At 41.3% G+C, this 22,395-nt stretch overlaps 1 protein-coding gene and 1 pseudogene across 5 annotated transcripts in view; both read right to left on the bottom strand.

The window, feature by feature from the left end:
- Positions 1-456: 456 nt before the first annotated feature.
- Positions 457-22,395, bottom strand: part of Asb3 (ankyrin repeat and SOCS box containing 3) — a 148,027-nt gene continuing 126,088 nt past the window's right edge. For all 4 annotated transcript variants that reach the window (XM_017795581.2, XM_008823021.3, XM_029558623.1 and 1 more), the window contains one exon: positions 457-1,636. In XM_017795581.2, the coding sequence (XP_017651070.1) occupies positions 1,431-1,636 (206 nt within the window). In that variant the 3' untranslated portion in view covers positions 457-1,430. The remainder of the gene's footprint in view (positions 1,637-22,395) is intronic.
- On the bottom strand, positions 10,965-12,865 carry LOC103725719 (annotated as a pseudogene). Its single transcript, XR_001872171.2, has one exon. The product of XR_001872171.2 is annotated as a glycosaminoglycan xylosylkinase pseudogene (transcript).

The raw sequence follows: 22,395 nt of genomic DNA, 5'->3' as shown, positions 1-22,395 counted from the left end.
TTGTCAAATTTAATCATTCTATGTACACTTGGTCCTAAACAAATAAAAATTCAAACCTTAGGGTTTGAAAAAAAAGTTACAATATTTTAAAAATACTACACAGTGCATGAAATTTTGAAACATCTTTATTAAACTCAACTACCAGAATCTGCACCTGGTTTTCAGTACACCCACATTCCACATCAATTCTAATGTGAGGAATGAGCTCAGTCATGCTAACGGATCTTCATTCAGTCTACCTCTCACTGCTTCGTCAAAGGTCAGAGGTGGACTTGCATGCCCTGGAAACCTGTCTTTGCCTAACACCTTCCTCTCAAAGGCTGGTTCCCAGTCTCTTAGCCCACTGACTTCATCCTGTGTTTCGTTTTTCCTGACTCTAGATTTAGATAAAACAATTGTAAACACTAATGAGGCAGTGCCTTATTCACCTAGGATTCTGAGGTTTTTCTTTCATGGATGGTCTGAAAGTCTATCCAGACATTCAAAAGGAAAAATATCATATTAACAGAATTGGCTATTAATGATTCACAGGAGCAAAGCTGTTCTCTTATTCTGGAACTGAATGGAGCCTGACTGTTGCATTTAACACTAAGTAGCTGCGATATGCACTTTTCTTTCTTTCTTTAATGATGGTACTATACAAATGACCCCTCAGCTTCCTTATTAACTTTCTAAGTGTTGTAAAATGCTTCTAAAACTGCTTTAAAATTGTTTTTAACTGAGTGTGCCCTTGAGTTCATGTGTGTTCTTGCCTTTGCAGATGAAAAATGGAGTATACTTTTCCACAGTATAAAGGAAAGAACTAGGGGTAAGATCCAGCAATATGATTATGCTCTTTTTAAAAAACCTCCCCTGAGTTTACATGTGAAAAGGCGATGCCCGCCCATCAATGCTTCATTAAAATGACTGGATTAAGAAATAACTATAGAACATGACAAAGTAGAAAACCTTTTCCTCTTTATAAACGTAAAAGATTTTTGTCCCAAATAAAACAGTAACAATAATAAGCAAATCAACCTCACAGCTATGCATTCTTCAGTGAAGGTTTATGCATTCCATTCTTAACTTCTCCCACAGGTGACCATGAATCCCAAGTGGAAACATGTCAGGCCCAGCACCAGAAGCAACATCAGAATCCACCAGCAGAATAAAGCACAGTAACGCTCGGGTAAATCAATGTTACAGCACAAAGTACACTGGTGGTGAAGCTCAAATAAACTGGGATAAGTAAAGTAGAGGCAGGTTTGTTTGTTTGTTTGTTTGTTTGTTTGTTTGTGAGAAACCCAGTTGTAAGCTATGTTTACTATTACCCCCTAAATCTAACCAACCACACAAACAAAAGTCATCATTTATGACTATAAAAATCACAGACAATTTGTACCCATGGCTTTTTTGTTTCAATGTTTTTCAGAGTCAAGAAATGAACTGTGTTAAGTTGCTTCACTGATTTCTCCATCAATAACAGCTGCCAATTCTGGAATCTCATTCATCCTCAGAACTTCTTCATAGAGCAAATAGTTCTGCAGGGTTTTGGGAAGGGGCAACTGACGGATGATACTGTCAGATCGTAGGTGTTCTGCTTTTAGACAGCACCGAATTTTCAAACGGCAAAGATGTGTTAGGCACGGAACGGAGGCTGGAGAAACAAACAAAAACAGTGAACAGAATTTTAATAAACAGAACTAACAGTGCACTGGAGAGATAGTTTATAGGGTAAAAACACTTGCTAGGAGTTTGGATCCCAGACCCCCATGTAAAAAGCTGGCATGCCAGCTGTCATCTGGGACCTTAGCACTGTGGAAGATGGAGACACGATCACTAAGACTTACTGGCCACCAGCCTACCTCCAGGTTCAGTGAGAGACCTTGTCTGAAAGGAACAAGGCAGAGAGTGATAGAACACTTGACTTCCTCTTCTGGCTTCCATGCATGCACACAAGCAGGTGTGCAAGTACAGACACACATAGACATGTGCATACACTATAGGGGAGGGGGGAGAGAGAAAGAGAAATAGCAATACCTTACATTTTCTATAGTCATCATGTGGTTGCTCTTCCTTCAACTGGTCAGAGTCAGTACCCAGAACTATAATAATTAAATGTTCAAATTCTAAGCATCTAACAGTAGCAGCTGGCACTTAAGAAAACTCTCAAAATAAAATACGATTTCCCTATTAGTCTGCTTCACTGCAGTCTCCAGACCTAACACATCAGTGAATGGATGTGCACCCTGCAAGTTTTCCTCTTTCCATCTGTGACATAAATGGAATTTCAAAATTGTCACAAAAAGAGAGTATCTGAGTGCCTTCTATGCCATATGCCCATGCACTTCACATATTCTCAATTTGTGTGTATAAACACACACACACACACACACATATATACTTTTTACTTATTTGGTGCTGGGGACTAAACCCTGGGCCTTGTGTATCCTAAGCACAAGCTCTACCACTGATCTATATCCCCAGCACCAGCACCAGCCTCTGAGATACATATGTTATAAGAAAACAGAGATTTAAAGATAATCTTAAAACAGGCATGGTGGAATACGTCTTTAATCCCAACACCTGGGATTTCTGTGAGATCAAGGCCAGCCTGGTCTACAAAGAACACTAGGCCAGCTAATAAGTGGTAAGGCCAGGGTTCAAACTCAGATCCATCTGACCCCGAAGCTCTGGGTGTGAGCAAGTATCTGCTAAAGCTATAACAACCAAGGCTAATTCCCAAAAGACAATCCACATCCATGTGATTGAGAACCACCATATGATAGCAGTTTCATTTTCCAAATGGAAAAGTGTTAACTCCTGAGGTTAATGTCTATGCAAACCAAAAGTACTAAAACAGTCAGTGCTTTTATGTGAATCAAACCTTTTGTTAGTACTGGAAATTTCATCTAAGCCTCTGTGAAGCATAGCAATGACTAGGAATCAGAGCATCAAAGGCAAGAACATCAAGAGCACAGCTCGTTCTAGAGAAACTCTCTTGGTCAAGGCTAGTGTTCTTTCAATTCTAAACCCTATGGGACCTGAAGCAAACTAATTTTCTAACATCCCAAATTCACTCTTTCAAATGACTGAAGTCATCATCTTAAATTTTAGTTTATGTTTAGTTTGAGTTTTTAAAAAGCTGAACAAACTGTAATTAAGAACAAAAGGATGGAAACCAGCCTGAAAGACAGTACATTAATGATGGAAGCATAATGGTGACAGAGTACCCAGAAGTCAAATGAATACCAATGATGCAGAAAGCAATGCAAAGGAATCAAAGAAATACAGCTGGGACAGATTTTGAAATTTGGCATGAGGGTAGTGTAGGTATAATGGCTGAAGAAAATACAGTGAAAGCATATGACATACATGTTATTTTGTGGCACAGTATGAATTTGCATCAGTAAGTGCAATGGATTAAGAACTGTAAGGGCTTGAGTTTGCATGGCTTGGCATGCTGTTACCATTGCTGTGAGTTCATATGAGTAATTGATCAGCTGTCTCTGGTTTCTTGTGGTCATCCACCCATTCTTTCCTCTTCCAAAATGGTCCCTGAGACATGGGAGGCAGAGGTTTGCTATATGTGTTCTATTTACGGATAAACACTAGTCTCTTATTCTCTGCACTTTGGCCAGTTGTGGCTTTCCAGGTTAATCGCCATCTGTTTCATGGGGAAGCTTCACTGGTGAGAGTTGAGAGATGCATTAGTATTCTCTCTGCCCCCTGTTCCACTATGTTCCCTGAGCCTTAGGTGTAGAGGCTACATTGTAGGTGTGTCACTTAAGGCTAGACACTTCACAGACACTCTCTGTGCAGCTGTTGCAAAAAGAGTAGTAAGTGGTACACTCAGAGAACAGAAGGGGAAATGGGTAAGAAACCCCAACCTTAGTTGAGAAACAATTGGCAAATGCTAACTCCTGGGACAGAGTTGGTTTTCTTTAAGGATGTGACACCAGATAGGTTAACCAGGCTCCAGTGGATGGATGCACCCCAAGGGACATTTGGGGATACAAACTTGACTTAGTAGGTCTTAAAATATATGACAGAGCACATGAAATCTGGCGGGTAGGGGGGGTATAAGAGGGGTTCTGATAGGGGAGGGGATCTAAATGCGATCAAAATATATTGTATAAATGTTGTAAAAATTTACTTTAAAGAAAAAAAAAGAACTGTGAGGTAGTCAGGCATGGTGGCATGTGACTTTAATCCCAGCACTCAGAAGGCAGAGGCCAACCTGGCCTACATAGAGAGTTCTGGGTCAGCCAGCTACATAGTGAGATGCTGTCTCAAAAAAAGAGATGGGATTTTGAAAAAAAAATAAAACTTAAGTTTAAAAACTTTTGTTTATTTCAGGGGCTGGAGAGATGGCTCAGCGGTTAAGAATACTGGGTGCTCTTGCAGAAGACCCAGGTTCAAATCCCAACACCCACATGGCAGCTAACAACCGTCTTTATAACTCCAGTTCCAGGGGATCCAACACCCTCTTCTGACTTCTGCAGGCACTGCATGACACGAATGCACCTACATACATGCAGGCCAGACACATAAAATAAAAGTTAATTTTTAAAAATGTTTTTATTTTTTTAAATATTTTTATTTGTTATTTTATGTGTGTGTATTGCCTGCATGTAGGTAAATGCACCGTGTCATGCAATGCCCGAAGAGGACAGAAGAGGCTGTTGGATCTCCTGGAACTAGAGTTAAGGACAATTGTTAGCTGCCATGTGGGTGCTGGGATTTGAACCCAGGTCTTCTGCAAGAACAGTCAGTGTCCTTAACCGCTGAGCTACCTCTCCAGCCCCTTAAAAATGTTTTTAAAAAAAACATTTTTTGGCCGGGTGTGGTGGCGCACACCTTTAATCCCAGCACTTGGGAGGCAGAGGCAGGCAGATCTCTGTGAGTTCAAGGCCAGCCTGGTCTACGTAGTAAGTTACAGGACAGCTGGGGCTACAGGGGGACCCTGTCTCAAAAAGACAAAAAAAAGAAAAAAATCCAATTTTTGTTCATTTCAAAATGTTTATCACTTTGCATGTATAGCATCTGAGTGATAACTCTGGGTTAAAATTCATAGTTACCTAACACAACTGAAAACTTAGTGGAAAGGAGACAGCTAAAATCATTAACTATAACAGTGGTTAATTATCTAGTTAATATATTTTGTATTCAAAGCTGAGCATGGTGGCACACATCTTTACTCCCAGCACTCAGGAGGCAGACACAGGCAGATCTCTGCGAGTTAGAGGTCAACCTCATCTCCATAGTGAATCTAGGCCAGCTATGGCTACAGGGAGACCCTGTCTCAATAAATGAACCAAAAAATTAAAATATATTTTGTATTCAAAAATAAAATTTCGGTAGAAAAGTACACTCAAAACATTATGGCATCTCAAATATATGATCGTATTTTCCTAACTCTTTTACTATGTAACTTCTATTCAAATAGTTTAAGGTTTTAGGGTTTTATTTAAGAGGACCCTTTTAGTTCTTTTTTTTTATTTTATGTATATGAGTGTTCTGTCTGCATGTACATAGGTGCCCCAGTCCCCCAGTATAAGTCTTATGTGATATATAGTTTATATAACTTACTATATTTATGTAAGTAAATACAAGTATATATGCATGCGAGAGCGCGCGCGCGTGTGTGTGTGTGTGTGTGTGTGTGTGTGTGTGTGTGTGTGTGTTTTCCAGGTAAAACCTATAAATGTACCTCATAGATTTCTAGTAAACTGCTTTTCATCTTTAAAAAAAATGGGAGGGGGTGGTTCATTGTGTGTACTTTTGCTTTTAATAAAAATTCCCAGAATCTATAGATTTGGGGAATATATTTTGATTGCTCTGTTGGTACATGTAACAAACTGATCTGAATACTACACAGAAGTGAAAAAGTAAAGATTGCTTGTCTGCTAATAGAGCTTAAGATAAACTGCATTTAATATTCTAATTAGAAAATAAATGGATCAGAAATACAAGTTGAAAGTACTGCGTCACGGTTTCAGGCTTCATTTCTAGGCTATAATCAGGGCCATAATCTAAGAACACAGACGCTGTTTTGTTTTGGTTTTGAGATAGGATCAGTTCAGGCTGTCCTAGAACTCATATAACCCAAGCTGTCCTTGAATCCCAGGGGATCATGCTGCCTCAGCCTCCCAAATACTGAGATTTACAGGCATGAGCTAATATACCCAGTATAAATATAGTTTTAATGTGATACCTTTTTATCCTGTATCCTTTTTAATATTAATTACATCATACATTATAAACAAGGCATAGCTTGATCTCTCACTCCGGTGGCAACATGTCTGGAAATACTGCATGCTTTGAAATTTCACATATATAGCTATAAATGGTATTAATGAGCATCTTAAACTAAAATTGTCACTGACCAGCATGGTATTGTCTGTTAGTAATATAGAGATGAAAGGCTTCCTCAGTTCAGCTCTATACAGTTGTTACCTCTGTTTATTAACTGTACTTCTAGAAGAAAAACCAAAATGCAATTAAAATCTGAACCAGTAGCTGACTACAGCTTTCTTTTTTCACAAAATGAAAAGACTTTCTGAAACCTGTAATTGATGGCTTCCGTGGTTGAGAGTATGTACTGAATTATTTTGGACTTTTCACAGCTCCTACACTTGGAGTCCAGCATTTGGCTAGCATCATAAATGACAATGGCTATGTGGTTACAATATAGTGTCAGGTAGCAAGTCACTTAAGCTTCTCCTAACAAATGCATACTGATCCAATTTACATAGTAGCTAGAATAGTTCACATTCCCACCAGCAACATTACCACCATTTGTTGTCAATTTATTTTTAGTTTGCACTTCTCTGATGGCAAGGTCAAGTATTTCTTCATGTTCACTGGCCACTTATACTTCATCTTCATAGTTTGTAAACTTTTTGTTCATTAATTCATTAGCCCATTTACTGAGTTGTTCGATTTCTTATTTAGTGTTTTGTTTTTTTTAGTTCTTTGTATGATTTAGATGCTAAATATCTGCTAGATGTATAGCTGGCAGAGGTTTTCTCCCATTCTACAGGCTGTCTCCTCTGCAACTGTTTTTTTTGCTGTGCAGGAACTTTTAAATTTCCAAGGGCCATTTGTGAATCGTTAATATTATTTCCTGATAAACTAGAGCCCTCTGAGAAAGCCCCTGCCTATGCCTATACCTTGAAGTGTTTTCCCTTCTTTTCCCTCAATCAGTTTTAGAGTTTCAGGACTTACAATACGGTCTTTAATCCAGATGGATTTGATTTTCTGTATAGGACGAGAGATGGGGATCTCGTTTTGTTCTACATGTATATATATATTCAGTTTTGCCAGCCCCATTTCTTGAAATGGCTCTCTTTTCAATGTATGGTTTTGGCATCTTTGCCAAAAATCAGATGGTTGCAGTTGTATGAGTTTATGTCTGGTTATTCTAGTCTATTCCATTGAGCAATATGTGACTGATCCATGCTAGTTTTGTAACTATGGTTCTGTATCATGACATGAAATAAAAAATGCTGACCATATTCAGAACTGTTCTTTTGTTCAGGATTGCTTTGACTACCCAGTGCTTCCAAATGAATTTTAAGATTAATTTTTTTGTGTTTCTGTAAAAAGTGGCATTGAATTTTGACAGGGATTACACTGAGTCTGTAGACTGCTTTTGGTAGTATAGCCATTTTCACAGTATCAATTTCTCCACAAGCATGGGAAGGTCTTCCAATCATCTAGTGTTTCCTTTAATTTCTTTAGTGTTTCAGTTTTCATTGTAGAGGCTTTTCACTTTGTTGGACAGGTTTTTTCCAAGGTGGGGTATACTGGTTACCTTTCTGTTACTGTGATAAAACATCATTACCAAGGCAACTTAGAGCAGGAAGAATTTATTTGGCTTACAGTCTGTCATGGTGGGAAGGCATGGAAGCAGAAGTGGCCAGAGCAGACAGCCAAGCAATCACATTTTCAAGGAGGAACAAGAAGCAGGGTGAGACTAGAAATTTGGCAAGGCTTAAGAACTCTCAACACCCACCCCAGTAACATTCTTCCTCTAGCAAGGCCACAACCTCCTAAAACCTCCCAAAACAGCACCACCAACTGGGGGAAAATGTCCAAATATTTGGAGCTTATGGGGACACTCTTATTCAAACCACTGCATGGGGGGATTTTTCTTTGTTTTAGTTGAAGCAATTGTGAATGGGTTCTGTGGTTTTTATCTCCGTGTGTTTGTTATTGGTATATATAGGAAAGACACTGATTTTTGTATGTTAATTTTGCATACTGCCACGTCACTGAGTGTTGACTATCAGATCCAAAAGTCTTCTGGAGGAGGCTTTGGAGTCTTATGTACAGAATCATATCATCTATAAATAAGGATACTCTGATTCCTTCCTATTTGTATTTCTTTTACTTCCTTCTTTTTCTCTTACTGTTCTTATTAAGATTTCAAGCTCTATATTGAGTAGGAAAAAAGGACACCCTGGTCTTGTTCCTGATTTTAGTGAAAATGTTTTGAGATTTTCCCCATGTTATAATGTTGGCCATAGGCCTGTCATATAGAGCTTTCTGATGTTAATGTATGCTCCTCCTATTCTGATTCTCAGGACTTCTTCATGAAGGGATGATCATGTGATAATCTGCCCTTATGATCATTTATGTGATATATAACATCTATTGATCTGCACATGATGAACCAGCCCTGCATCTCTAGGATAGTATCAACTTGATTATGGTGAATTGTATCTTTGATGTATTCTTAAATTTGGTTTGCAATTGTTTGAGAAGTTTTATTTATCAAGAAGACTGAATTATACTTTTTTGTTGTTATAGTGTAGGCTTCATTAAAAAAAAAAAGACACTATTTGGTAACATGCCTTCTTTTTCCATTTTATAGAACAGTTTGAGAAGCCCTGGTATTATTTCTTTAAAGCTCTATTAGAATTCATCAGTGACCCCATCTGGGCAAGGATTATGTTTAGTTGGGACATTTTTTTTTTAATTACAGCTTCACCATATTGTTGCTTCTTTTTAAAAAAACATTTCATTATTATTTATTTTATGCATACAAGTGTATTGCCTGCATGAGTGTAAGTGCACTTGTGTTGTGTAATGCCTAAAGAGGTCAGAAGAAGGCATTGGATCCCTTGGAACTGGAGCTATAGATGGTTGTTAGCCATCATGTGGATGCTGGGAATCGAACTCAGGTCCTCTGCAAGAGCAGTCAGGGCTCTTAACTGATGAGCCTTCTCTCCAGCTACCCCCTTTTTGTTGCTTCTTAAAGATGTTTAAATTGTTTATCTCATCTTTGTTTAATATTGGTAGGCCAAATACTATCTTCTTTAGATTTTTCCAAATGAACGAAATATAAGCTTTTAAGGTATGTCTTTTTTTTAATTGATGCTATGTATTGTTTTAATTTCCATTTCATTTATTTCTGTCCTGATCTTATTTCTGCCTCTTGACTTTAGGTTTGGCTTGTTTTTGTTTTTTCCAAAGTCCTATAGTATACCATTATGTTATTTGCTTGAGCCCTGTCTGGTTTTTAATGGAGGTACTTGTGGTTATAAACTTTGCTCTTGCTTGGCTTCTCATAGGTTTAGGTGTGTGTTCATTTTCATTCTACTGCAGGAATGTTCTTGATTTCCTTCTTGATTTGTTTGGTGACCTATTAATGATTCAGTAGTGTGATTCAATTTCGAAGAGCCTGGGTATGTTCTGTAGTTTCTCTTGCTGTTGATTTCTAGTCTATTCCATTGTGATGAAGCAGAATACATTATTTTAATTTTCCCATTTGTTAATACTTGCCTTGTTTCTGATTATATCATCTGTTTTAGAGAAACAGGAATGTGTACTGTAGAGCATTTGGATGCAATGAGATCAATTTGATCTATGACTTTTTTTTTTTTTTTTTTTTTTTTTTGGTCTTTTTGAGACAGGGTCTCCCTGTAGCCCCCAGCTGACCTGGAACTCACTATGTAGGCCAGGCCTCGAACTCACAGAGATCTGCCTGCCCCTGCCTCCCAAGTGCTGAGATTAAAGATGTGCGCCACCAGACCTGGCCTATGACGTCTTTTAACTTAGATGTTTCTCTGTTTATTTCTGTCAAAATAATCTGAAAAGTATGGGGTACTGAAGTCACCCACTGTCTGTCTTCTATTCCTCCCAATATCAATCATTTTGTAAGCTAATTAAAAGGTTTTTTTTCAATTTATTTATTATTTTTATTTTATGTGTATGAATGTATTGCCTGCATGTAGGTGAGTGCACCCGTGTCGTGCAATGTCCACGGAGGAGAAGAGGCCGTCAGATCCCTGGAACTGGAGTTACGATCAGTTGTTAGCTGCCATGTGGGTGCTGGGATTCAAACCCGGGTCTTCTGCAAGAACAACCAGTGTTCTTAACCGCTGAGCCATCTCTCCAGCCCCTAATTAAAAGGTTTTACACCTCTACATTTGTATTAAATGTATAAAAGCCAGGAAAACTGTTCCCAAGTGTGTCAATGGGAGTTTATCTTTGGCAAGAAAATCACATATTAATAGGAATAGTTCTTTTCAAAATCATCTCCACACAGCAAATTTTTTTTCCAGAAAGCAGTTACTTTTTCACTGAGTTAAAATGTTTTCTTTTCAGCCAGGCATGGTGGCACACACCTTTAGTTCCAGCACTTGGAAGGCAGAGGCAGGCAGATCTCTGTGAGTCTGAGGCCAGCCTGGTCTACATACTAAGTTCCAGGCCAGCTGGGGCTACAGGGAGACCCTGTCTCAAAAAGACCAAAAAAACTTCTTTTCCTTAAACCAAAAGAATTCTTACAAAATGCTATGTGAACCAAGGCATATTGCCACATACCTATAGTCCCAGCAGAGACAGTATTATGAGTTTGAGGCCACCCTAGGCTATAGAATAAGACCCTATCTCAAAATAAATAAAAAATGTTAAATGAACAGAAAGATGTTGCAATACAGCAATACAGAATACTCACAACTATTTATCACCCCTGATCCCCTCAACAGTCAAAAAATTCGGAACACTGTTTAAAAGTAAAGTACACAGTTTATCTTGAAGTTCAAGGTAAGTTCAAGAACTCTCTTCTCTTTATTTTGTGTAGGTTTGTTGTTTGTATTGTGGTACTAGGAGTTGAAGCCAAGGCAGTAGGCATGCTAGGCAAAAACCCTGAGGTACACCCAAGTGCCCCTCCCAGCTTTTTTTTTTTTTTGATCAACAGAATGAAAGGTTTTATTTGCTGCCACTCTGGAAGAGGCAGTAAGTTTTCCAATTTGGTCATGGTTAAAAGAAAAAGACAAAAGAGATTGCAGTGTTTAAATTCACAGGTGCGGGAAAGAACTGCAAGGTTCACTCAAAACACACACTCTGGAAGCAATACAGGATTCCCCTATCCAAATGTCACTGTTCTGTTCATCCTTTGCCATGGGAATAAAGACTGACCAAAGCTGGTGTGCTGCCAGAAATGCTGAGGAGTCAGAAGGTGATTCCACAGACAAGGCTTGTGCTCTCAAACTTGTAGTCTTTGCTTTAACTTCCACTACAGAGGACACAAGTGCTTCCAAGACTACTCTGTCCTCTGCCACCACAGCTTGCTGCTGGCCACTTCCCGGCCTTGCATGCCATTTGGAATTGACTGTGCTGTTTATACTTGTAAAAACAAGTTTCACTTATTTTGTATTGACAATTACAAGTGGGAGAGAGGCAACCTGTTTTCCACCAGCACAGTGTCCATCCAAAACTGCTCAGTGCACTGCTTCATGGTGTCCAGGACACTCAGAAGCCACTGGTCCACAGCACCCAAGTGAGGATCAGAGAGCATGGGGGAGATGGGGTCATGGACCATGGCAGATTTTAAGGCAGACTTTAGCACTCCATTCTTTAGGTAGTTCAGTCTATTCCACGTAGAAACCCAAATGATGCAACACTGGTAGAGTGGGGCAAGAATGCTTCTCTCATCCAGCGACGGGTTCCCAAAGCTTTTGGCATCATCAAGAAGAATACGCATACTCACACCTTCACCGTCTTGAATGCTTTCATAGCAATGGCGGTCAGCATTACCAATCAAATAATCAAAGACAGCAGTGTCAATGATGCCCAAGAGATGAGGGCCTGAGTCATAGGGAGATGTTTTCTTCACAGCATCACAGTAGCTCTCATCATATTCCCATCTGGCCAATTTGCCCCAGAGGTGTCGATGTTTCTGCAGAGGCGACACATCTGGAAACCAAAGTGTGATGGATCCCTCCATTGTGTCTCCATCAGCACATGCTGGCTCTGTTTCTTGGCAGTAATAGCACTTCCCATAAAAACAAGAATTGTTTCCTATAGTTAGGAAGGTGCTCAACAGCTGCTCCGTGGCAACAGGCTTGATCTCTGTCCACAGATTAACAAATCTGCCAACCACCAAGAGAGCTCGATGGAAACCCAAAATCCTGTCCAAATGAAAGGCTGCTACCTCTGCATTGTGTCTGTCACAGCTAGCATATGGCTCCCCTTCTACCACATAGTCTTGGCTATATCACTTAGGTTTGAAGACAACTTTCTGTCCTCCTTCAAGTATCAGTAAAGCTTTTAGCTGGGTCCCTTTATAGCCCACATCAGCTTTAATGATTTTCTTAGTGGCCATGGCATGCATGATTGCCCCCAGCTCTGGAGGCTCTTCAGGGTACACTTCCCAGGGCACTACCCACTGGGCTGCAATTACCCAAGGAGACTGCAGGGTGTGGTCCAGCTTAGGTACCAACTCCACCTGCAAGCCACTCATCGTTTGGTGAAAAGCCCTCTGGTCTTCTCGGTTGGCAGCAGATGTATCTAAGTTATCAATCAGGAAAACTTTGGTGAAGATAGAGATGACAAGGAGTGTTGCTAACAGCAGGACTCGTTGCTTTAGCTTCATGCCGACCTCTTTTCCTTCTCCCCTGACCCACCCTCTCTAGCTTATCGGGGAGAACAGATGGTGATGATTAGCAGGGAGACGCCATAATTATATGTCTTCACTGAAGCACCTACACAATTCCTCAAGCACTCCCAAGATTCTTTAGGTCTAGAGATAGGTGTTTCTTTTCCTTCTGCCGGGCCTCAAGCTCGCTCCATAGCTGCCCACAGCATGGTGCGGTGCAGGATGGCACAGAACCCCCCCCACCTCTGGGGAGGGGCTGCCCCACTCCAGCCTATTTTTAAGGCAGAACCTAACTACATAACCCAGGTTGGTCTTGAACTCACAGCTCTCCTGCCTTGGCAACCTGAAGACTGGGATACAGGGCATATACCACCACATCCAGCGTAAGAACTCTTATATATTACCTTAAGATAATGAACAAACTTTTGGTTGCACAAATTTAAAACATGGTCACTCTGATCTCATTATAAAGTACTATAAGGATTCATATATAGGTATTATTTTCTGTTTGCTGTTTTTGAAACACTGTCTCACTACATAGCTACAGGTTGGTTTCAATATATAGCTCAAGCTAGCCTTGAGCTTGTGATGTTCTTGTCTCAGTCTCCTGAATGCTGGGATTACACCATACCTGGCCTCACACTCAAATACATTTTAAAGATCATGTTTTTTAAAAACTGAGCCAGATAAGTGGCATACATCTTTAATCCCAGCACTCTGGAGGTAGAGGTGATTCTGTGAGATTAAGACTAGTCTGGTCTACACAGCAAGTTCCAGGCCAGCTGGGGCTGTTTCAAAACAACAACCAAAAAAAAAAAAAAATTTTTTTTAAAGCAAAATCATTATCATCTTCATCATCATCCATGATGGTATTACTTTGTGCAACTCTGGTTTCAACTTTCAACTCATGGAACTTTAAGGAGGTATGCTGGAGGAAGTACGTCACTGGGGGCTAGCTTTGAAAGTTCATAGCCTTCCAGTTTCTCTGCTTCCTGTTTGCCACTGGGGATTTGAGCTCTCAGCTTTTGCTTTCTGCCATCATGCCTGCCACCTTGCCTCTCTACCATGATGAACTGTTAACCCTTTGGAACCTTAAGCTAAAATAAACTCTTCCATAAGTTGCCTTGATCATAGTGTTTTATCACAGCAACAGAAAGGTAACTAATGCATCTCCCCACCTCTTGTCCATAAAGCACCGAACCTCACTAGGAAATAATTTCTTTGACCAACTTTTAAATAGAATGTTCTCATCTTCCATAATCTGAGACAATTCTAGTATTTCTGTAATTCTACAACACTTCAGAGCCATGCTTTTCTATCTTTAAATTCTGACATACACTTCCCATCCTTCAGATTGTGCTCATCTGATCTTCAACACCGCTGAGACTGAAGATTCCCTGACTTCTCGCCCAGAGTCTGTCAGAGCCCCTCCCTTCTTGTTTCTTTTATATCTAGATTGGATTATATAGGCTCATCTCTCAATTATTTCATTTTACATCTTCAATTCCTCTGTACCTGCTCTAATAATCCTCAGGATCGATGTAAGCATTTCCCCACTGCATTTCTACTAACAATGCTCTCTCTTTTCAAGACTTACTGCCCTCTTTCCCCATATGCTTTCATCTGCCAAAATGCCCAGTGCCTTCCAAAGGTATTGCTCCTTCTAGGGTTGTTGCATTTGGATTGGAGTCCTTCAGGCAGCCATGGACACATATGGGGGTGACCCACCTAAATGGCTCCTCTCCGCACATTTTGGAAGCCCCTGCGTGATCCATACTCCCAGGTGCTCCTAGAGGGGAAAGGCCTATGTCTCGGTCAAGGGACAAAAACAAACATCATTTTGCTCTGCTTTCTGAACAGCTTCTGTGTGATTGAGGGGTTTGGCACTGAAAGATTAAGTCATTTTAATTAATTGCCTTTAGAACTACTTTAAGACGGTCCAATAGGGCCTGTATCCCATTAGTAATAATAACCTAGTAGCTGCTGTTCTTTCCCCGGTGCTACTACTTTGTGACCTAGGGGATGCTGCAGCCTGAGATAGGGCTACATTCTTTTCTTTGGCCATCTTCCTCATCCTCTAGCAAAGACGATGAAGCAGGAATGCTTTGTGGGTAGCTGAGCCCCTGTCTGGAAAGGCAGGCAAGCCCTGTTAACACAGGTCTTTCCAAAGAGCACAGGCTGGTGGCCAAGACAGACCATCATGCTGATTCAATAAAGATCCTCAAATAAATAACAAAGCTATGCTGGACACGCGTACATAACAGAATGAACAGAGATGACTCCCGGCATGACCAAGTCCACAGGTTTCTCAGCAAATTGCCCCTGACTCGCCGTTTCCCACTATAGCCATTCTGGCTTGCCAGATCCCCTGTCTAGCTGTCATGTCAATCTCTCTAATAAGACTTTACTCCCTACTTCAGAGTAACCACAGAATGTTTGCTTGGCTTTCTCTGAATCTCCAGTCCCTAAGTTACACACTGACCTATACCCACTGTACCTTCATCGCTCTTCTCAAACTCAAAGGAATGGGCATCTTTGAATCGGATCCTATCTCCCTCTTGTCTATATGAAATATCATTACATAAATTATCCTTTCTATTTCAGAATCTTTAATACAATTTTTAAAATACAAGAACACTTTACTCTATAAAAATATGTTCAAGTCTTTCCTATCTTAAAAAAGGGGGGCTCTGGGGCTGGAGAGATAGCTCATTGGTTAACAGCACTGACTGCTCTTGCAGAGGACCCGGGCTCAATTCTCAGCACCCGCACGGTGTTTAACAACCATCTGCAGCTCCAGTTCCAGGGGATCTGACACCTTCTCTGACCTCCTCAGGCACTGCACAACACGGGTGCACTTACACACATGCAAGCAGTACATTCATACACATAAAATAAAAATAATAAAAAAATTTTTTTAAAGGGTTCTGGCTGGAGAGATGGTGTGCTGGATAGCTTTAGTGTCAACTTGACACACCTGGGATGAGGGAGCCTTAACTGGGGAATTGCCTCTACTGGACTGGTCTGTGGCCATGTCTGAGGGGCATCTTCTTGATGAGTGATGTGGGAGGGCCCAGCCCACTGTGAGTGGTGCCACCCCTGGGCAGGTGGGCCTATGTTCCATAAGAAAGCAGGCTGAGCAGGGGCCAGGGGAGCAAGCCAGTAAGCAGCATTCCTCTATGGCCTGTGCTCCAGCTCCTGCCTCCAGGTTCCTGCCCTGAATTTCTACCTTGGGCTCCCTGATAAACTGCGACCTAGGAGATATAAGACAAATAAACCCTTTCCTCCCCAAGTTGGTACTGGTCAGAGTATTTTGTCACATCAATGAAGAACAAACTAGAACAAAAGGCTCAGCAGTTAAGAGTGCTTGCTACTCTTACAGAGAACTGGAGTTCTGTCCCAGCATTCCCATCAGGTGGATCATGATCACCTACAAACCCAGGTCCAGGAGATCTGACACCTTCTGGCCCCTGCAGACACTAAATGCATGTGCATGTGTACACACACACACATAAACATATTTTTTAAGATTTATTTATTTACATTTTATGTGTTTGAGTGTTCTGCCTGCATGTAAGTATACTACATGCATGCAGCATCACGCACAGATATCAGAAGAGAAAGCTGTGTCCCCTGGAATTGGAGTTACAGTTGTCAGCTGTCATGTGGGTGCTGGGAACTGAAGCCAGATCCTCTGAAGAGGAGGACGTGCTCTTAACCACTGAAACATCTCGCCAGCCCCTAAAAAATAAATCGTAAGAAAAAAAGAAACAAAAAATAAAGTTTGCTATGACCCTGCAGCCTTTCTCTTTGGCACAAAAGAACATGGTTCACTTTATTTTGGTTTCTTTGTTCTTGGGGGGCAGGGTTGAGACATGGCCTCCCTGTAGCCCCAGCTGGCCTAGAACTCCCTATGTAGAACAGGTTGGTCTCAATCTCACAGAGAGCCATCTGCTTCTGCCTCCCAAGTACTAGTATTTTAAAGGTATGTGCCACCACACCTGGCTTATTCACTTCGTTTTTAACTTACAGATTTCAAATAAGTGTTAAGATACATGGCCAGATGAGATTTTTTTAAATGACTCATTAAAGGATTAATGAATATAAACAGCAAAAATTTTAGGTGCCTCCCTATAGAAAAGCTTCCACAAGGCCTGAGAGTTCTTTTGCCTTTGGCACACAATTGGAACTTAAAGTTGCAGACTGAAGAGGTTAAGTCAAATGAACAGGGATCATAAGTGAAAGCACCTACCCACACTGAGGTATCTTTCAGTCTTCACTTAGGCCACTCTACTACTTAACCATATCAAAACTATGCCTTTATTTTATTTTATTTTATTTTTTGAGTCGGTATCTCAGAGGGATTATTGGTGTGCTTATGCGGTTTATATGTACTGGAGACCAAACCCCAGCACATGCCAAGCAAACACTCTAACAAGTGAGCTACAGTCTCAGCCCTGAGAATTTATTTTTATGATCAAATGCATAGACCATGAAAATTGTCCTGTTTTTAAGGAATGTAAATTTAAAAATCAGAAACATAATCCAGTTGCAAAGTAAGTGCCACATATCAGGATGTGGCCAATATACAGAGGAGGGAAGCAATGGCTGGCTAGTAATCAGGCCCGACGCTACCAGCCTATAATCCCAGCTCTAAAGTTCAAGTTGTGACTGGGCTAAAAAATGAGCTCAAGGTTAGGCTGAGGATATGTATCTGTTGCGGAGCACGTGCGTAGCATGAAAAACTTGGGTTTAATCCCCAGAAGAAAGAAAAAGAAGAGAGGAGAGAGGACAAGAGAGAAGAGATGAAAAAGGGAAAGGAAGAAGGCAAATGGAGGAAAGAAGGGACGGGAGAACAGGGGAGGGAAGGAAATGGCAAGGGGAAAGGAGTGGAAGGAGGGAAAGGATGGGGAAGGAAAGAGGAAAAGAAAGGGGAGACGGGGATGGGGAGGGGAGCGAGGGGAGGAGAGGGGAGGGGGCTGGTGACATGGCTTAGCAGGGAAAGACAATGCCACCAAGCTTGGTGACTTGAGTTCCATCCCCTGGACGCACATGGCAGAAGGAGAAACTGAACTCCTTCAGGTTGTTCTCAGAGTTACTCGTGCACACATAAATAAATAATAAAATGAACGTTAAAAAGTTTTTTTGAAAAGAAACCATCAATCAGGAAACATGTAAGGAGGTGATTTACTGCTGAGTTGCTAGAAGAAGAATAAACGGGTAAAACAAGGCAAGAGAGGCACCAGGAAAAAAGCATTCTCAAGTCTGATGCTATCTTTATAATAGCCTTCTTCAAGATCTGTATTACCAGGAGGCTTAGCGCCCCTTCTATTTCTGGAATGTCATGAAAGAAGCCTCTTAATGCAAATTCCCTATCACTTCCTTAATCATCCTGAGATCGAAGAAACGTAGGTAAATGAGAGCACTCATGAATGAGCCAGCTCTTTTACTTCTAGGTGGTTATTTTACTTATTTGTTTGGGTTTTTTTTGTTGTTTTGGGTTTTATTTTGTCTGGATTTAAAAAAATATTTTATTGCCCTCTGCTTCACTGGGCCTGCACGCTGGCCACTCTCTAGGTAAAGTCGATCCCGCCCTCTGCACCTTGACTCCCCCAGCCTCATTCACCCTCCCATCTCCCCCACTGTCTCTTCTCCTAGCCTGGGTCCTGTCCCATTCCTTGTCTTGGTGCCCCAGATACCAGAGAAACCACCACTGCTTCCTGATCCTTTGCATCCAGACCAACTCAGGTCCTTCTCAAGGACCCCAGGAGCCCTCTGGGCCTGGTCCTGCCCTCACTTCCCTCTGCTTCCCTGGGCCTCTATGATCCCCGCTGCCGGCCTCTCTCCCGTCAAGTCGATCGCACCCTCTGCACCTTGACTCCCCCAGCCTCATTCAGCCCCCTCCACCCCCCGACCCCTGTAATCCTAATGGGTTTTCCTTTATATGTGACTTGTTTCTCTTTTGCAGCTTTCAGAATTGTCTCTTTGTTTTGTATGTGTAGCGTTTTTACTACGATGTGCCGTGGAGACTTTCTTTTCTGGTCCTGTCTGTTTGGTGTTCTATATGCTTCTTGTATTTGTATGGGCATGTCTTTCTTTAATTTTGGGAAATTTTCTTCCATGATTCTGTTTAAGATCTGGTCCATGGCACTGTCTTTGGATTCTTCTCTTTCCTGTATGTCTATGATCTGTAAGTTTGATCTTTTTTATGGTGTCACACAAATCCTGCATATTCCATTCTTGTGATTTCTTAAATTTTTCATAATCTTTGCTTCAGTGGTCTAATTCGTCCACTTTATCTTTCAGTTTTGATACTCTGTTTTTCACTTCGTTCATCTTGTTGTTGAAGCTTTCTCCTGTTTTTTCTAATTGGCTTACTGAGTGCCTCACTTCCTTTCTTCATTTCAGCCTGAGTGTTCTTCAATATTTCTAACTCTTTTCTGAATTCATTCAGAAGTTTATCCCTATCTTCCTTCAGTTCTTTGATTTCTTGTTTGTGTGTTCTTTAAATTCACTGAATTCTTTTATCATATTCATCATTGTTCTTTTGAGTTCCATGTCCTGCATTGTCTCTATGGGTTCTCATTGTGCTCCTCTAGAGGATTACTGGTATTTGGTGTGGATATGTTATTTTGGTTTTTCATGTTAGTATTTTTTCTCTGTGATTTTGACATGTGAATTTCTTTTGTAGTTTCTGGTTCTTGTGTGAGACTCAGGCCTTCAAGTTTAGGTCTACTTCTTTTTGTGAACTTTATGTGTCTTTGTGGTTTACTTTTTGGGCATGAAAAGCTAGTTAGTCTAAGCTTCCGGTTCTCTCTCTTCATTTTGTATTGGAATGGCCGGATTGATTTTGTCTTCAGGAGTTCCCACAGAGGCCCAGTTCAGATGAGGGTCAGATGACTTCAGGCTTTCTCCTAAGGTCTGGATCCCTCCAGGACCAATTTTGGCCTCAGGAATTTGGGCGTTGGACTGGTCTGGGAGCCTGGACCAGAAAAGATGTTGGTCTAGGACAGCTGGTGGCCATGCCACCCAGAGATGCAAAGGCAGATGGGGTGGGAAGAGGCCCCAAGGACTCCTGGGGACTGCACTGAGTAGCTGGTCTGGTCTGGATGCAAAGGATCAGGAAGAGGAAAGGTCAGCTCCCAAGTCCAAGAAAGAGGATGGCAAGTGGTGCAGGCCCAGGGAAGCAGGGGGAGTTGAGGGTGGAGCCAGGTCCAGAAGCAGTGCTCCTAGGGCCCAGAGAAGGCACTATGTTGGTTTGGATGAAAGGGGTCAGGAAGCAATATTGGTTCCCCAGGTGTCTGGGGCTCTAAGACAAGGAATGGGGCAGGGCCCAAACTCTGAGGAGAGAAGGTCAGGGGAGATGGGAAGGTGAATGGGGCTGGGGGACTCAAGGCGAGGAGGGCCCGATGGACTTACCCTGGAGAGAGGCCTGTGGGTGGGAGAGAGGCCTGTGGCAGGTGGTGTATGCCCAGGGAAGCAAAGGTAGGTGAGTTTGGGGCCAGGCCCAGAAGCAGTACTCCTGGGGCCCAGAGAAGGCCCTAAGATGGTCTGAATGAAAAGGGTCAGGAAGCAGTATTGGTTCCCCAGGTGTCTGGGGCTCCAAGACAAGGAATGGGGCAAGGCCCAAACTCGGAAGAGAGAATGGCAGGGGAGATGGGAGGGTGAATGGGGGTGGGGGAGTCAAGGCGCGGAGGGCGTGATGGACTTACCCCGGAGAGAGGTCTGCAGGTGGCATGCCTAGCTAGTTTTAAATACCAGAGGGAACCATATTAGTCCAACAACCTACTGACAAATTATACATAGCATATCAAGAAATATATGTCTAGGTAAGGTTTATCTGAGAACAGGCGGTCTTTGCCCAAGATTTATCTACATGGCACACAGTAATTAAAAGTACCAGACTGGTGGAACTAACCTTCTTGCATGTTTAACAGGCACACTTTGAGGCCTATACTAATTTGATCAGAGGGACATAAAGGACAGTTTTTGCTCCTTGCCCTCCTAGGTCGACTAGTTCCAGGTGATTATGAGCATCTCCCAAAATGTCCAGTAATGGTGGTGGGTCACCTGTCCTCTTGTCAAGGAGGCCGAGGAGACCCCACCAGATGGACATGAACCAGCGTCCCTTCTACAAAGAGGAGGGTCAACACAGAGGAATCATTTCCTCCATGCTTCCAAGAAAAGCCAGCCATGGTCAAGCAGGACATTTGACTTATCTTCACATAGGTGGAACTGGTAAAAGAAAGGAGCCAGGGGCTCCTCCCAAGCCCATGTGACCCTTGAGGAAGAGATCCTCAAACAACCTTAAGAGTAAAAATAAACTGGTTTATCTGGGCCAACTGTATGGCCTTAAATACCCAAAAGGAAAGTATAACCAAAGATTAAAGGGGGCAATATAATTTTTTAAGAGTCTTCATGTATAGCTAAAGGCTACATAACAAGCAACAATACCAGATAGGAGATACCTTCTTTTGAGTTGTTGGCCAGGGTGGCCCGAGGGACTCCCAGATGACAGTAACCCAGCATAGAACTGGGAAAATAAACAGCAGACCCCAATCTTATCTAAAGGAATATTGACAACATTGCTGCTAGATGAGGAACAGCTGACCCTCCTAAAACAAAGACCTCTAGATAGGCTGACTAGATTCACCAGATGGACAAGTAGTGGGGAATGGCTGGGGGTGCTGACAACACACACAGCGGATAGTAGCACGGATAACAAAGTATAATGGCTCTAGTTGGGGGGAGGGAGGCTATGGGAGGGTACCATCTGAGAATCGGGTGTATAGTTGAATAAGATGGTTTGGGATGTTCTGTGTGATATACACACACACACACACACACATGCACACACACACACAAATCAACAAATTTTTAAAAATCTATTATATTTGAGGAAGAAGCATGGAAATTTACATCATACTAATTAATAGAGGTGACAAACATTACCATTGAAATCTACCTGATGACTTTATATCCATACTCCAGTGTCAAGGATCTGAGTGTAACTGACTCTGACTAGTAATGATCAGGTACATAGAAATTAAAGACACATGTACAAACATGTGTTAGTAGCATTAAAAATGTAGGAACCAGCATATCTTAAAATGAAATGGAGATCTTCTTTAAAGGGTAACTTTAAAAACTCATTCAATTTTATGTCTTACAGAGCTTATACTGAGTTCAATATTGTATAACTGTATTGATTCAATAGCGAACCTAGAAATTTTATAGTCACTCTTGAAGGAGCTGTGTCTTTGCTCTAGAAACTGTTACTGGGCATGTTAAAGCTGTAATAATATGCTCCTTCTAAAAAAAAATATTTTTTAAAAAAAAAGTTGTTTGTGCTGGATTAAGGTTAAAAAAACTCATTCAATTTTATATCTTACAGTGTTTATACTGAGTTCAATATTGTATAATTGTATTAATTCAACCATGAACCTAAAAATTTAGAGACACTTTTGAAAGAGATGTATCTTTGCTCTGAAAATTTTATTGAATATGTTATAAAGCTGTAACTACAT

Source organism: Nannospalax galili, unplaced genomic scaffold, assembly GCF_000622305.1.
Source record: "Nannospalax galili isolate Female #2095 unplaced genomic scaffold, S.galili_v1.0 scaffold286, whole genome shotgun sequence".
Taxonomy (NCBI): domain Eukaryota; kingdom Metazoa; phylum Chordata; class Mammalia; order Rodentia; family Spalacidae; genus Nannospalax; species Nannospalax galili.
The sequence above is the reverse complement of the archived record's forward strand: the minus strand, read 5'-3'. Positions and strand labels throughout refer to the sequence as shown.